This window comes from Gobio gobio (assembly GCF_949357685.1).
Source record: "Gobio gobio genome assembly, chromosome: 17".
In the NCBI taxonomy this organism is placed as follows: Eukaryota; Metazoa; Chordata; class Actinopteri; order Cypriniformes; family Gobionidae; genus Gobio; species Gobio gobio.
In genome coordinates this window covers 33835993-33853411 of record NC_137110.1, presented here as the reverse complement: position 1 = coordinate 33853411, position 17419 = coordinate 33835993, and the positions used below count along the sequence as shown (strand labels likewise).

Here is a 17419-nt window from a genome sequence, read left to right as displayed (position 1 = left end):
AAGGAGGTCTACATGTCTTGTTTTAAACATTGCAGGATTAATGATGATTAACCTTAATAGCCCACCAGTTACAGAGATGTGTGCAAAGTAAATGGGTAAAAGCAATATCACCGCACTACAAAAAAATTGGATTGCAGTGTATTTTTTTTCCTATTTGCTTTTTTAAAACAATTCTCATCTTACTAATGATAACCAAACACACACACACACACACACACACAGTCACACACACACACACACACACACACACACACACACACACACACACACACACACACACACACACACACACACACACACACACACACACACACACACACACACACACACACACACAGACATCTCTTCTTTAATTTTTTTTAATCAATCAATGAATTATATTATTATTATTATTACTATTATTATTTTGCATGATTAACCTCAAGGGATTCCGCAAAGCAATAGTATACCACATTTAGGGCTATGCACTAAACTTTTTTCAAAGAACTATGTGTAGAACTTAAATGGAGCTGAATACGATGTCCAAATTAGATGCAATAATCCTAGTTTTTTTTTTAAATGTTTACTTAAATTTAACGTGTTAATGCAGATATAAACCCTTGTGTGGCCTGTATGTGATAAATATACACGGAGCTTCAGGATATTATTATACTGACCAAAACAGCAACACAGCCATGAAGCTTTATAAAAGTGCCAGGTGATTCTATGGGTAAGCACTGTTGTCTTGCTGCAAGAAGGTCCCTGGTTCATGGCTATGCCAGAAGGCCTACCACTAACTGTTGTGATTAGCTCAGATTGAGTGGAAAATCATTATCGAGACAAACCATACAAATAATTTTTGTTTAGCTAGTTCAGAACAGAATACACTTTAGAGTTACAGTTGGCTTTTTATGGGTACATGCTCATGTTTGAGTGGAGGGAAATAAAGCAGTTGATATAGCTAAAGCTCTTAAATATCCCCAAATTGAAGAATTCATTAAATTAGCTGTCAAAAAGACGTGGCAAGAGATATGGGATAAAGTAAAAAAGGGGCACCATCTGCATTCAAAAAAAGTTGTGAAAATTGCAGTTTACGGCAGTAGAAGGAATGTATGAATAGGAATACCCTGCTCTCAATAAATGAATTTATATAATAGGAAAGCGTGATTTCGGCAAAATAAATGTGAAATTTAAGAAACTGTGCATGTGCTTATCAAATGTCCAAGCCAAGGCATAAAGAATCCAGCACAGAAAATAATTGAAACCGTTTAATATACATTTTTAAAACGTTCTATAATTCTTATAAAGTATTTATTTTAAACATTTTAAAATAAATAATTTTGTATTATAAAATATTGATAAACAACAACGCTTATACACTCCACCCCAATAGGTGGTGGAAATGCACCAACATTTAGTTTGCCAACCGCCATTAAACCTAGAAGAAGAAGACACGATACTGCAGTGAATAAGCATTTTAGGTCATTCGTCGTAGTTTTAAGACGTCGCTGTATGCTTAAATGTTTACTTCCAACGAAAAATAATTTTGATTATACATCGTCGACAAAGCGAAAAGTTCACTTTATGAGATAGAAACAACGATGAAGATCTTTCTGGAGGGCGTGGAAAAGTTTGTTGTTATCACGTGATAGACCTCTAATGTTTGATAAACTATTTCTTTTTTAACCTCCAGTTGTTTGGTTTTGACGTTCAAAGGTTATTTTCAAAGAATGCCTCAACCTAAATACAGAAAGATTGCTGTATTGGGGTATCGTTCAGTTGGTGAGTGTTTGACATACATTTTGAGTAGGAAGTTGATGTTATGTTGTCGTTAAGTTAGCAGAGTTCTTGCAGCTGAATCGTAAATCTCATTTTAGCTGTTTACGGTTTTCCAGCCACTTTAAGTTTTACGTTTTTACAAATTTAAGTATTTATTTGGATGCTGTCAACAAGCTTCTAAAAGCGCACCAGCATTTGGCGACATAATGGAAAAGCGCATGGTGCTGGCAGGAATTAGCAACGTGCTTCATCAGTCAGATCACACGCGATATGCCCACCAATACTCGAATATCATCAATCGGGCAGTTCCAGTAACATGTCAACATGTCTTAAAACTGATCTGTAATGCGATGCATTTCCTTTTTAACCAATTACTCGATTAGCTAAATAGATATAGCTTTCTGTTTCACCTTAAATGACGCTACGCTACGCTACGTTAAACGTGTCGATGCTGGCTCTGTGTCCATAAAGGGATTTAAAGCGCTGATTCTAGGTCATTTTCAAGGGTACGTAAATAAAATGACACCGTGGAATGGGAAACAGTGTGGTGCCCTGTAAAGATTTTGACATAATACAGAATGAGTGGACCTCGAATTTAATTTTTAATGGTTCTGTGAGATTGACGTAAGATAACAAAGAATACGCTGTCCTGTTGCATCTAGGCAATTTCAGTCTGCGTGTCTCTGTCAAAGTTTGAGCAATTGTTGCGTTACCAGTCTATTGTAACTTTACATTCGAGACAATATGAACCAAGATTTATTTTACCATCTGTCCGTGTGGATAATTTTCAAGGGTGCGTGTAATATGAGGTCTAAAACACAAATGACAAATTTGAAGAATTATTACCATTTCAGAAATCAAATGGTTTTAACAATACAGTATTATTATTATTGCTTAAGTTAGCCCTGTTTGGTTTTATTAAAACAATTAAATTTATGTGGAAACTGTGTATTTGTAGATGAATATCAACCTATGTACAGCTTTATCTTACACACCCTTCGACCTGTGAAATCCTTGTATATTTGATGCATTGCTTCCTGAAGTGGCAGGTCTTGTGGTGTTGTTTGCAGACTGGTGCCAGTTGTCTGCGAGTTAAGGGCAGCAAGCTATATCTCTCTTGTTCTATGCATTCAACTGCATGACTCACTGCATGTAAAAGTTTTGGTAATGTAAGAAACGGTGTGATATTGATTGCATCCATTAAAATAAAAGAGTAAGGAACTGCAAATGCAGTGCTCGATGGCAGTAGCTGAATTAGGGGAAAGCTGTGTGGTTAATTGCTCAAATATGATAGAAATGTTATTATAATTTTGTACTTTGTTTTGTTCACTGCGTTATGAACACATCTTTGTACTTTGATACAAGGTCACACTGTGTATCAGTACCATTATCATATTTAACACAGAGATGCCGAAAGGAAATGGCCAGAAGGTTCAATAAGATTTGACCCAACTATATTACCCTTAGTTATGTGAAGTACATGGGTTCATTAGTAAAATGTACGCTAAAAATGTTCAAAAGAAATTGGGCAGGAGGAACAAGGAAAAAGACACTTATTCTTTATTATCCCATACACTATGTTGACTTAATAGAATAATTCAAAATGTGTATTTTCACAATGCATTATGCCGTGTATCAAGCCAGTGTCATATTTAACGCACCCATGAAAATGACTGAGAAACCTTAACCTTGAATTGGGCAGAGGTTGCAATAGGATAACACATTCCGCATCATCTGTATTTATGAAGTTAATGGGTCCATTTAAAAAGAAAAAGATTTTTCACTCAGTGTCAGTACATGTTGTGTTAGACATAGTCTTAACCTGCATATATGATGTGGCTTGATCAGTAAGAAGCTTTCTCAACAATTTTCCATTACCTAAGTTATAATTTTTTCCCCAATTATAATAAAATTATAAGAATATTTAATGTAATTCAAAACCGTTATACTATCTGTCACTGTTTTTTGTTACAAATGTTTATAAAATTATTTTTTGATAATCATTTTGATTTATTTTACAACAGGAAAATCCTCCCTCACGATACAGTTTGTAGAAGGACAATTTGTAGATTCCTATGACCCTACTATTGAAAACAGTGAGTACCTAAATACTTTGCATGATTCTAAAATGCCATAATGGGCAAATACATGTATTAGTAGGTCCTAGTTTTAAGACTAAGTTTTAAGTTTTGTATAATGTAGAAGCATCAAACAAAGTATTGTACAAAAGTGTGAGAGTGGGCTAGGCCTGTTCTGGCCAGTGTGGTGCCTTAGGCACAATCAATCGTTGAATCGTTGGCACTAATGTGGGGGAACCTATGTCTCTTTCCATGTTGGGGGGGGAAAACCCTGTGTCATTTAATCTATAGTACAACATATTATAACCAGGGTTGTGTTAATTATTCATTTCCTTTTTTGCTTTTTTATTATTATTTTTTATTTAGTGCAATTTTTTTGCCTTTTCGTTTATTTTAATGTTTAGGCAGGTTTAGTGTGCATTATGTGTTATAACATTAATTATTCATTAACAAACATTGTTACATAATGCTAATTACAATAAAATTGTGAATATGAAAAATAAATGTTTGTTAAGGAATAATCAAAATTGTGTTATTAGTGTTACCAATGTATTTCATCAAGTGATCAGTAATGGTTGCTATTGTAAACATATTTCTGAATACTGTTGTAATTTATCATTCAGTTGTATGCATGCTTGTATGGTGACTGAACAGCCATAATGGAAATTGTTTGTTATAACATTGTTGCTCCCACATTCATACAATTACATGACATTTGCTCCCTTTTGAAATTTCTGATGTCCCCAATTCGATATATCTTTCTGTTTGTTTTTAAGCTTTTAATAAAATGGTGTCTGTGAATGGCCAGGATTTCAATCTCCAGTTAGTCGACACTGCTGGACAGGTAAGACCCCCCAATTTTTTTCTGTATCAATCTTTTTCTTTTCTTCATCATTTTTCATACCAGTTGTTCCCCTCCCCTTTTCTGTTTAGGATGAGTATTCCATTTTCCCCCAGTCTCATTCTATGGATATTCATGGTTACGTTCTGGTATACTCTGTCACTTCAATGAAAAGGTCAGGGTTTTTTTTCTTACTTGCATTGTTATTATTCCTTTTTTTTTTTTTTTTTTTTTTTTTTTTAAGTCATACAACTGGAATGTTTAAATGTTTGGTCTATTTTGACCATTTATTTTCTTAAGTGACAGGTTAATAATGCAAATAAACAAACTTGCATGCTTTTTTAATCGGGGGTTTTTTTTTCATTCGTGGACTCATCAATATACCCAGTGTTGTTTTTGTGTATGCATCTTTTTTTAGTTTTCTGACTTTTTGAGTATGCTCTATTAGCCATGAGCTCGTATGGACAAATGTGAGGCATGTGTACTACGACTGATTTGTGGTACTTTCACTTGGTTTTTCATTTCATTTTTTGTTGTTTCCAAATTCTCTGATCATTTCTCAAATGAACAGCCCTGCTAGAACCATTAGTGCAGTGAATTTAGTTAGACACACAAGTGGGCGAAGCATTGAGACATTAGGCTGGAAAATTTGGACTGCACATGCACTGTCCTTGCAGCATAGGAGAGCATAGGAAGGGAAAGGAGAAGTGCAGTAACCTACAACACCAATCAACAGATCTTCTACACATGTACTATAGAGACGAAGTGCACATTAAAATGTGTGTGGAGATAAAGACATAGTTGTGGGCACTTTTCTGTACTTTTTGCACTACTCAACCAATACATGATGGTACGTATTAGTTAGTTTAAGCCATAGACAGCTACACTAGTTTCCTAAATATGAAACGTCATTGATACAAAGCATGTGCACATTCACAAAGCAGCTTCCTCAAAACAACATAAACTAATTATTATTAAAACCAAACTCTTTAAGGCTAATCATGATTGTCATCGCCAATTTGCATCTTTGATGGTATTTATGAATATTATCTTTAAAATATTATCTTTAAAATGTCTGTTTCAAATGTGCGATAACATGTTTAAATCTTACCAGATATGTGCATGAATTCTACTTGGTATATGTATCAAACTGTTGCATAAGTTTACTAATTAAACTTAGGGGCTGTTTGCAGAAAACTATTTTCAAGTGAAAATGGGAAACTTTGTATGCGTTTTGGCCATTCATTTACACAACATCTGTGTTTTGGGGCCTAAAAACGCAAACCTTTGAAATCTAGCGTTATCACCTCAGTGTAAACTACAAAAACTCTAATTTGTGAAAAAAGTGATGTAATGCGCATGCAGTCTACAGGCACGTAGTGTTTTTTTTTACAAAATGGCATCGCCAACAAATGGCATCGCCAACAACTGGCCTGGCATGCATAAAAGAGCTGCATGATTAATAATTAAAAGATTGCGATCTCGATTCAGACACCCATGCGATCTTATTCCTAAATGACCACGATTCTGAAATGTATTTTATGCCTGTTTCAAACCTCAAGCAGCAGCGGAGCGTGAACAGCATGTTTTGCCACTGCCAGTGTTAATTTCGTTGACGAATAATTTTCGTCATAATTTTCGTCAACAACCTTTTTCCACTGGCGAAAACGAGACGATAACTAAATAAAAACTAGTGTTGGATGACAAAAACTATGACGAAAATCAACTGTCAACAAATAAAAACGAGATGAAAATGTTAGGGAAGGACGATTAGGGAAGAGATCCTGTCAGAACTTATATCCTGTTTAACAGATGCACACATTTGATTTGAACGTGCTGATCTAACCGCTGGAAAACACAGCGCTGTTGCACGTTCTACAGGCTCTCACATCCCCAATACAGCGCTCCAGGGCGGTTCAATCAATGAATAGCACACATTTATGCCAGGCAATTGTTTATGAACTAATGCTGATGAATAATGACAATGTTTGCTTTACAACGTTTATATAGTAATATGTTTTAGACAGTTGTAACAATGCATATTTGATCTCCCTCATCTGAACCTGAATGAGCTCCTGCAACTGCATTAGTAAAGTGCAGACATTTCAAAATAAGAGTCAATGTGTATTTCTAGCTTGTTTATAATTAAAAGTTACGCATTTTATATGCGTTTTTGGTTACACAATAAACTGTATTTAATTTCATTCCCATTTAATTCATTGTCAGGAGGAAAGACCAATATTTGACACATATTCAATAAGGTATCAGGGTTATATTAGTTCACTAAAACCATTAAAAAAATCTTAATTACTTGAAATTAAATAAATGTTAACTGAAATTAAAAAAATAAATAAACAAACTAATTTGAAGCTTTAGCTTAACCTGATATGGCCTACTAACTAAAACAGAAATACAAAGTTATAAAAACTATAGATGTTTTTAAAAAACAAACAAAAAAGTGAAATGAGCTCTTTCATGTATTTTTAATGTAAAAAACAAAATGATGTCAAAATGTCAGTTAAAGTGACCGTCGGTTATGTAGGCTAATGGTTAAATACTTAATGTATTACAATTTAACTAAACTCATTAGATTTTAGTCGACTAAATCTACTGTGATGATATTTAGTCGACTAAAACTAGACTAAAACTTAAAACAATTCAGGTGACTAAAATATGACTAAAACTAAATGGCATTTTAGTCAAAAGACTATGACTAAAACTAAATCAAAATTTGCTGTCAAAATTATCACTGGCCGCTGCCCATGTTAATGAATGACAGGTGTCCACTGGCACGAAGCAGAGTGAAGGTTTTCAATTAATTCCTATGGAAGTTGAGCTTCATGCTCGTACGTCAGCATAAGCTGAACTTCGATAGGAATGAATTGAAAATGTTCGCTCTGTTACGGGCCAGTCGACACGCACATGTGCTGCTCACGCTCTGGGGTGCAATGTGAAACTGTTTAAAACAAAGACTTTGGTTAACCTTTGAAAGTATGATCATCACATTGCAACATTCAAATCTGTGTATATAACGGGGGATAAAATTGTACTAGGATAAAAGTTTATAGTTTGGTTATAAACACAGCATTGATCAAAATAAGAGTAAATCATCTTTTAAAAAAGTTGTATGTATTATACTGCTTCTCGTTACGCCAAGGGGGTGACGAGTCTGACGACAAGTGAATGTGTAAAAAAAGTGTCATTGAATCATTCATTTAAAAGATTCATTCACAAATGCTGATTCATCCAACAACGGAAAAAATCTTGATGAATGAGATAAAAAATAATTTAATTTTATTCAAATTAATATATCTTTTAAATAGACTAAAGCAATGAACATTTTGTCAGAACCTGTAGTTTGCATGTTATTTTGTTCAGTTGTCTGATTGTTCAGTTGTTTCCCCAGAATCGTGGGAGAATCGCAATCTCCATTTGACACAAAAAAATCGCGATTCTCAATTCATCCAGAATCACGCAGCTCTAATGCATAATACATCGTTTTCGATCCTTGTAAACAGGGATGGTTTTGACAACGTTGTCATCTGTATGCGAAAAACTCTTTTTTTAGTATATCATTGTCGAGTAAACATACTCTACTAAGTAGAGTAAAAATAAAAACATTTGAAATCTGACAACTGATCAAACATTTTTTGTTTTGGTTGTAACCACTACAACTGCCACATGCCATATACTGTACTATAGATATAAATATAACTGCCAAAAATACAATTCGAATGCTGAGACCTTGAGCAGTGGCTCATGTCAATTCTCAAACTGTTCTGGGCTGGAAAAATCGATTCCACTCATACCCAATGGCAGTCCCACTGAGCAATGTAATAACATTGCATTGCATTACTCTATAGTACTTAAGATGTTAAATTGCATGAGAGAGAATGAATCTGCAGGTCCAGTTTCAGTCTCAAGCAAGTACAGAAGAGAGTACCTACAGTTTACCGGCAGATATAACTACCGGTACCTTGAAGTGCTGCTTACACAAACACTGACATGTCATATTTGTTTTTGGACTGGTTATGTAGTCACATAAACTACACGTATATCACCTTGTATCAACTTCTGTAGAAATCTGTGTAGAAACATGGCTGAATCTAGACAGGCTTCAATTCGCCCAGCTAAACGCTGGTCGAGGACTGGATTGGCACCAGAAAATATGTTTCATTGTGTTTTAAAGCAAAATTCATATTGTATTTAAGATTTGGTATTTTTCAAAACCATTGTACTCTTATATGGGCTATGTTTCTTCTGATTGTAAGGGCCTAGATGTTGATCTGAATGTTTTTCAGAGACCAACAAAATGTAAACATAATCCGCTCTGTTTTCAGTTTTGAAGTTGTGCAGGTTCTACATGACAAGCTTCTTGATATGGTTGGAAAGATACAGTGAGTGTGAATTTTAACTCATGAACATGTGGTCAAAATATTACACAAGGTCAGAAAACATGGTCATAAATGTTACATGTTTACCCAGGGTACCTACTGTTCTAGTTGGGAACAAAAAAGACCTTCACATGGAAAGGTAAGCATATACTATATATTCACCTCTTGCATGTTTTTAGGGACCAAGCACTTTTTTTGTTGGTGTTGGTTTATTTGTTTATTTTTATTATTATAATTTTATATTTTAAATGTATGTTTACATTTTTTTGGACGTTAGAAAGAGTACATCACATACACCCCCAACTTGGTAGAATGGGCTCAAATTTCACCACTTGTCGGCCGGGCATACACACACCCATCAGTCTTGACAGGTGGCGCTATAATAAAGCTTTTGACGTTTGGACATTCTGGGTGGATACCAATTTTACCCATGTCATATTGCCTTTCGGTCATTTTAAATTAAATTTAATAGCTACTTCAAACCCATCCTAATTCAAAGGACATTTGTCTCATTTGCCATATATAATCATTAGATGCTCTTGACAAAAAGTTATCAAAATACATTTGTTATTTAGCATGTATTTTCTGTGGTAGAGGTGCTTGCATTTACAAAAAATTCAGCAAATCCAAATCATTTGCCATTTTTTAATCGTAATGATTTAGCCTGGGACTGGTCTCTTTCAATTACTTGTTGAGTTTAATGATTCCAAAGTCATCTCAGTTCACTCTCAGTCTCTCTTGGGAATGTATTCGGCAACCATTTTTATTCATTTCAAGGGATAGTTCACCCAAAAATGAAAATGATCCCATAATTTATTCATCCTCAAGCCATCCTAGGTGTATAAGACATTCTTCTTTCAGACGAATACAGAAGGCGGTCTGCAGAAAGCTAGATATTTTACTTTATAACGTGTTAAATATGGATATTTTTTTCTTACAAAAACCCATGGATTCGCTTCAGAAGGCCTTTATTAACCCCTGCGGAGCTTTGTGGATTACTATTATAATGGATGAATGCACTTTTTTGGGATTCAAATTTTGGGCTGCCATTTACTGCCATTATAAAGCTTGGAAGAGCCAGGACATTTTTTATATAACTCCGATTGTATTCGTCTGAAAGAAGAATGTCATATACATATACATATGAGGGTGAGTAAATCATGGGGTTATTTTCATTTTTGGGTGAACTATCCCTTAAAGTTCTGCTCCTAACTGAATGGGAAAATACTGAAATCTTCAAGAGTTGAAATGATTGGTATCAGGAGATTCAAATGACAAGAAACCAGTAATTGTATTGTCTGTTAATGTAAGGTAGTGATGTGCAATTTAGGTAAAAGAGAGAATATGTAATTAAGTTATTAACATTAAATCCATAAATACTCCTCATCAATGTGATTTTAATGTATTTTTGTGCTTTTATCTGTAATATATGTAGCAACAACGAGTTCTTAAATATTTATCACATTTCAGACCACAAAATTGTCTTGGGCCAGCTGCAAAGGGAAATAAGTAAGAAAGGTGGAAGGCAAAGCATTTCCACTCTGTCATGTTCTTTTTTGTTGTTATTTGAATTTAGAGTGATTAAACCAGAAGAGGGCAAGAAGCTAGCTGATTCTTGGGGTGCTGCTTTTATGGAGTCGTCCGCTAAGGAAAATCAGGTAACACCTTCTTTGAATCTTGAATAGGAACTTTTGCTTGCCTACAGTTAGTTTAACAAAACATTTTTGTAGACCCATTATAAGCATATATTTGTTTTCTGTACAGTGTAGACATTTGTGTATATGTTCTCCTTTTTAAAAGAACATTCATTTTACAGACAGCTGTAGAGGTTTTCAAGAGGATTATTCTGGAAATGGAAAAAGTTGATGGAAACGCCCCATCAGAGGAGAAGAAGTGTGCAGTGATGTAAGGCATGCAGTAAACTCACATGCTGAAGTTAAAAGACACATCACCTTGCCATTAATTATAACAAAGCAGTTCAGAAATAGGTCCTCTCCGGATACATTTTCAAATGCGTCAACAAACATTATTCCAAAAAAATCATATTCAGTATTGGGAGTTAAATATTGATGCTTTTTGATGTTCAAATTACTGTAAAATTACTGGTTTTACTTAAAATCTCCCATCTCTGTTACCTTCAGCTTTGATATGTTGACTGACATTTCATGTTTAATCTGACAGGTACTAACCTGTCTGCACCTATTATCTCAATTTATCTCTGCAATACAAAGTTGTTCTCATTTAGAATGTTTTTTTTTTTTTTTGCTCTCCCTCTAACACATATTTACTCATTTTACTTTTCTTGTGTAACCAAATGAAATAAAATGGGTAGTCCATTTAAATTGAGTTTATATAGAGACTGTCATTAAGACGGCACATATGACAACTCAGTGCTGTGCTGCTCCTTTCCTCTTTCTAGTGGAGTATGTGAACAGCGTTGGTATATACTATATAAGTTGATGTAAACAGAACCCCAAAAAGATTCACTCTTGCCTGCCACTGATGGTTTTATATACAATCAAGTGACTGCGAGAATTTTATTATTTCTAAACCTTCAGTATAAAGTAAATTTGAGATCTTTAAAACTTTGCTAGAATTCTATTTGTGAGATTCAGCCTTTTCTTTTTTGTTGGAATTGTTTTGCTTTGATTCAGAAATTAACTTGGTTACCCGTAAAGGTGCCCATGACATTCTTCATTAAATAAATACACTTTTTTTAGTATACTGCTGAACTTCATTAAGACCATTTGCCATTTGTGAGGGCTAATATTTACATAGTTACCAAGGACCAGTCAATTCATGATCAACAATTTGCCCCTGTGGTGTCTTGTATGAGCTCTTGATTTAAAAGCAGGGTCATCAACAATATCGCCGTAGAGCAGTTAAGACTGATAATACACTGGCTACCGAAAAAATTTTGTTCCAATGCATTTCTGACATCTTTTGCATCATCCTCCCCGTTTCCCATTAGCGATATTGAATAGTACCATGACATGAATACCATCCTGAATTTCCTGACCCGTACTACATAGAATTAGCACTACTGAAGTCCAAGGGTCTTTTAAAATCTGACCTCCTCAGTTTCCTGTAAAGTTCAGGGTGCCATGTTTTTCTTTTCTTTTTTTAAATTTTGACATCCTTCATTATAATTTTAGGGTCTTCTGTATATGGAATTTTTGTATGTGGAAAAATAAACATTTAAAGAATGTGTATTCTGTTTATTTGTTCTTCTAACTATCAAGAGTTCGTTGGATCTCTCACATTTTGTTTCCTAACCACCTAAGTACAATGAATCGTTTGAGAGTATGGTTTAACTTCGTTATACTTCTGTTGTTCGATCCACGCTGTGCTGGAAGGACTGCGGACACCATCTTCTGGTGAAAGGCGGGAATTAATTCGGAGTGACGCTCACAGTTGCATTGGGTATCTATCTCTAGCCGCAGCTGCAGAACCGCAGCGCCAACATGGCGGGAGTCAGGGGCGGAACTTAGCCTATACACGCAATTTTCTTTTATTAGATGTTATTTCACATGGAATTTGATCGGATCGATAACTACAATATTTAACTTTACTTTTAAATAAAGTCACTGTACAATGAGCAACATTTCAAAACGGCCTATTAATCATGTATGAAGTTAATGGATACACACACAATAGTTCTTTGTTAGTTCAATGATATACAAATATACAACTTTTTATTTTAAATAAATGTGTAATCGTATTGTAAAGTGTTTCTCATTTGACTGTATAATGTGATATTGGGGAAGAGCGGCGTTTTTTGACTTTCTCAGTTTGTGTAAATCCATTTGGGGTTCAGAGTATTTTTTCCCACATTAATTTCAGACATGTTTAGTACAATTATGTGGTTTTGTTTCTTTTTCTCATGGTTTCTCAATAGAATTCATAAAAATATAGAATAGCATCTAAAGTTCTAATAGGGGCACATTGTAATTTTAACGAACTTAACTGTTAAATAACAGATAGCCTATATGAGATTAAAATGAAAATAATATCATATTTGTCTTATTTTAAATAAACACAAAAAACAGAGATGGAAAATTATGGAAATTTTCTTTGTCTATGGTTAAATACATGTTCAGTGATAGCCTATCTTCCAAAGATTTTTTAAAAACATTTTGGCACATTTTTTTTCTCTAAATAATGTTGATATGGCAACTAGTAAATACATATCGTCATACTGGTGAAAGTTTTAAACCATGTGTGTTACAACTAGCCCCGCGTTAGGTTGAGCCCCACTTGCCCCAATGTTGTTACAAATAATACTTAATAGGCCTATGACATGATTAATATTAATATCCAGACTTTCACAAATGCAAAAAAATATATATGTTCGTAAATGCGCATGATTTATAGGCTATTCATAAATAATAAAGAAAAAAGAAAAATGTATTGCAAAGCCCATTTCTTGAATACCCAGTTCAAAAAATAATTGAACTGACCACAGGAAACTGTTCTATAGCCTACAATCAAGTATGACGATAACTTCTTGCTTTAATAATAAAATAAGATGTGCACAGATTCAATATTTTTGGCAGATAAACATATATAATGTTTTTATATATAAATTAGGCCTAGTCCACCACATCATGACATTTGGTGAATTTAGGTTGATTGGGACACTTTTTGCCATTGAGATGACTGGGGAAAAGTGTCCCAATCAACCTGAATTCACCCCTTAATAGTCAACCCAGTTATCCGTTGTGCTTGATGTTTAACTTATTTAAAAGTATTGTTTGAGAAAATATCTTGCATTTAATAAAAGAAAATTGCGTGTCTAGGCAGCACAACACTATTAAGACTAGGCTCTACCCGTCACTTCCGCCCTGTGGCTGCTAGTCTGAAACTGGCTGGGGCTATGTGAACCCCCGATGTATGTAGATAAAAATGGCTCATTAATAAAAACATAGTTCATTATGTAAGGATTTTATACACCACTGAAAACATACTTATGTATTATATTGCATTTCTGTCAATAGATCCTCATAAATACTACACACTGCACCTTTAACATGCATTTTCTAAATAATAATAATAATTATGAATAATCAAGCAAAGCTTTGTTGCTTTAATTTAGAGGCCGTATAAAAAAAATGATTGGGTTGTTGAGAACTTTCTGGAATTTTCTAGAACTGTTTTTCTAGAACAATCTGAATCTTGGTATACATATACACCAAGCAGGCATAACATTATGACCTAATATTGTGTTGGTCCCCCTTTTGCTGCCAAAACAGCCTGGAGCTGTCAAGGCATGGACTTCACTAGACCCCTGAAGTTGTGCTGTAGGATTTGGCACCAAGATGGGTAACACTTTATAATAACTCATGGTATGAATCATTGGTTAAGCATTAGTAAATAGTTCATAATTTATGAAGCATTAATAGAAATTAGTAAGCAGTTTATAAATACAGCTGTAAATACTTTGTTCTTGATTTATAAGCATATCTGTAATATTTTTTATCATTATATTGTCATATTTTATTAATGATCAATTTATAATTTCTAAAATAATTATTACATTATTTACAAACCAGTTATTTAGGAGTTGTCAGTGGTTCATAAGATAATTTAGAAAGTGTAAGTAAATGATAAATAAACTATAATGTAGCTACATTTATACATCTTATTATACTATATAGACATATAGTAATAGTTACTCTTTGTGTTAATATAACGTAACTGCTCTGAGACAGAAGGTTTAGGATCCAAATGCAGCTTTAATGAAAGGGTAATCCACAATCGTAGTCAAAAACAGGCAACAGGTCATACACAGGCAAGCAGTCAAAACAGGCAAACAAGGCAGGAGAGACAGGCAAAAGGGTAATCCACGGAACAGGCAAGTAATCCAAGACCAAGAGACAAGAAACCAGGGAGAACAAACAAGACTTCGCAATGAATGACTGAGATAACCAGGTTTATATAGGGTGAGGTAAACAGGGTAATTAGACACAGGTGAATGTAATCAGGGATGACGAGAAGCAGTGAGTTATGGGAAATGTAGTTTGTGATGGAGTGACAATCCGGGGTGGAGTGCCCTCTGGTGGAAACCATGGGCACTCTTACTGGTGAATTGTGACAGTTAATAAATGCTTTATTAACATGATTAAATAAATTATGATTAATTTAGGTAGTTATAAAATATTTAGTAATTGTCAATTAACTATTTTGTGAGCTCATCTAAAGTGAGGACTATTCATGCCTCGTAAAGCTTTTACAAAGGAGATCTAAAGGCTCAGTTATTCATTTTGTTGCTTTTTTATTTATGTTCACTTTCTTGCTTTTTTGTTCATTTTCTTGCTTATTTTGTTGATGTATATTCATTTTCTTGCTATTTTTTATTTATATTCACTTGCCTCTCTTATTTTGTTCATTTTGTTGCTTTTTGTTCATTTGATGCTTGTTTAGTTCCTTTTTTATTTTATATATTGCAGGTTTATTTTTCATGTTATATCAAGTGTACAGTGAACCATTTTGCTTTGTGGCAGGGGGCATCCTGCTGAAAGAGGCCACAGCAGCACACAGGGAATACCGTTTCCGTGATAGGCTGTACATGGTCTGCAACAACGCTTAGGTAGGTGGTACGTGTCAAAGTAACATCCACATGGATGGCAGGACCCAAGGTTTCCCAGCAGAACATTTCCCAAAGTATTACACTGCCTCCGGCGGCTTACCTTCTTGCATCCTGGTGCCACAATTGGGCCCTTGTCAGGCTCGCTCAAATCCTTACGCTTGCCCATTTTTCCTGCTTCTTACACATCTTTGGGGACAAAATGTTCACTTGCTGCCAAATATATCCCACCCCCTAACAGGTGCCGTGAAGAAGAGATAATCAGTGTTATTCACTTCACCTGATCATAATGTTATACCTGATCGGTGTATATATATTTATAGTCTGAAGGTGTACAGTATATTTATAGTCTGAATGATTCAAATCTCATTACCAAGTCTAGCTGACACTTTGGGGAAACTCCTTTCTTTGAAAATGCTGAAGCATGACTGAATCATACTATTAGAACTGCAATAGCCAATGGCGCTCCAGCGAGTCCAACCTATTGCCTACAGCGCTATTGCCGTAGAATCTTTCTCCTTCACTCTTCTATGCTGTCTTCAAGAAGCCACATATTGCTCACCATTGTGGTATGCTCTTTAGAGGAAGCATGGACTGCCATTCCCTTGCAGCGTTCCAGTGAGTATGACATCTTTTATATTATGCCGCAACAGCATGAGATGGGAAGTTTAGGTGAAGGGCCTGCGCCGGTCAATTCCCGTGTTCCCCTCTTTACCTCCCACGTCTAACCATCGGAATGAATAATCGCTGCCTCTCTACCTGGGCTGCGCCCATGCAGGTACAGTGCTACACGAGTTCTTCTACCCTCAGCGAAGGCCTACAAGGACTTGGGTTGCAAGCTACGCAGGCTTAGTTCCCGCGTTCTCCTCACCCCTCCAAACCAACCCCTCCCACCTGAAGTTGGCAGAAAAGTAGCCTTGTAGCTGACATTGCTTCTTAGGAGAGGAGATTTACAGGGGTTCAAACCAGACCCTCATTTCAATGATACATGCAGCCCCCTGCCTCAGAGCAACGGTCTGCTGTGTACAGAGTGCAGAGAAGTTCCAATCCCTCACTCATTCACACAATATCAGCAGCCCCTTGCCTCATCAGTGGTCAGTCATGTACAGAGCACAGAGAAGTTCTGATCACTCTCATCCATGCAATATAAGCAGCCCCTTTCCACAGGAGCAGTCAGTCATGTACAATGCACAGAAAAGTCCCAGTCGCTCACTCATTCACGCATTCATGCTAAAGCCTTGGAAAAGCGGTCAGTCGTGTACAGAGTGCAGAGCAGCTCTAATCGCTCACTCATTCACACAATATAAGCAGTCCCTTGACTCAGCAGCAGTCAGTTGTGTACAGTGCACAGAAAAGTTCCAGTCGCTCCCTCATTCACACAATGTAAGCAGCCCCTGCCTCAGAGTAGCAGTCAGCCATGTACAGAGCACAAAGAAGCTCCAACCGCTTACTCATTCACATGATATGCACGGAATGCAAGGGCTTTAGATACTGCTTTGCACACGACTAGCTTAGCAAACCCTGTACTTTGTTCGGTTCAGGTTGCAGAGCCCATGCAGGGCAACTGGGTGACGGCATAGTCTTGGGACAAATCACAGCTATTAGCTCTTCATTCTTATTAGAATATCAAACAGCTTCTCTCCACTCAGTGACACACCCACTGAGGATCCTGTTGAAAGTGCCCTAGTTATTGCCGATTCCATTACACAGAACGTGAAAATAGAGACACCAGCCACCATAGTCACGTTTGTTGGGAGCCAGA

At 35.6% G+C, this 17419-nt stretch overlaps 1 protein-coding gene across 2 annotated transcripts; it reads left to right on the top strand.

Moving 5' to 3' along the window:
* Nucleotides 1-1403: 1403 nt before the first annotated feature.
* Nucleotides 1404-12281, top strand: rhebl1 (Ras homolog, mTORC1 binding like 1). 2 transcript variants are annotated; one of them, XM_079840874.1, is made up of 9 exons: nt 1421-1609; nt 1696-1761; nt 3783-3854; nt 4613-4680; nt 4770-4852; nt 9018-9074; nt 9163-9210; nt 10648-10729; nt 10888-12281. In XM_079840874.1, exons 2-9 carry the CDS (start codon nt 1710-1712, stop codon nt 10978-10980), a joined length of 555 nt encoding a protein of 184 aa, XP_079697000.1. In that variant the 5' UTR covers nt 1421-1609; nt 1696-1709; the 3' UTR covers nt 10981-12281. The 2 variants fall into 2 exon arrangements, with proteins under 2 accessions (XP_079696999.1, XP_079697000.1); XM_079840873.1 differs by having other exon boundaries at nt 1404-1761.
* Nucleotides 12282-17419: the final 5138 nt, after the last annotated feature.

What these genes read in the sequence shown, in the direction of transcription:
- rhebl1 (XM_079840873.1), top strand. Translation starts at nt 1,710, where the DNA reads ATGCCTCAACCTAAATACAGAAAGATTGCTGTATTGGGGTATCGTTCA. An exon ending in GATATGGTTGGAAAGATACA is followed by an intron (nt 9,075 to 9,162) that starts GTGAGTGTGAAT and finishes ATGTTTACCCAG; the next exon opens with GGTACCTACTGTTCTAGTTG. An exon ending in CGTCCGCTAAGGAAAATCAG is followed by an intron (nt 10,730 to 10,887) that starts GTAACACCTTCT and finishes TTCATTTTACAG; the next exon opens with ACAGCTGTAGAGGTTTTCAA.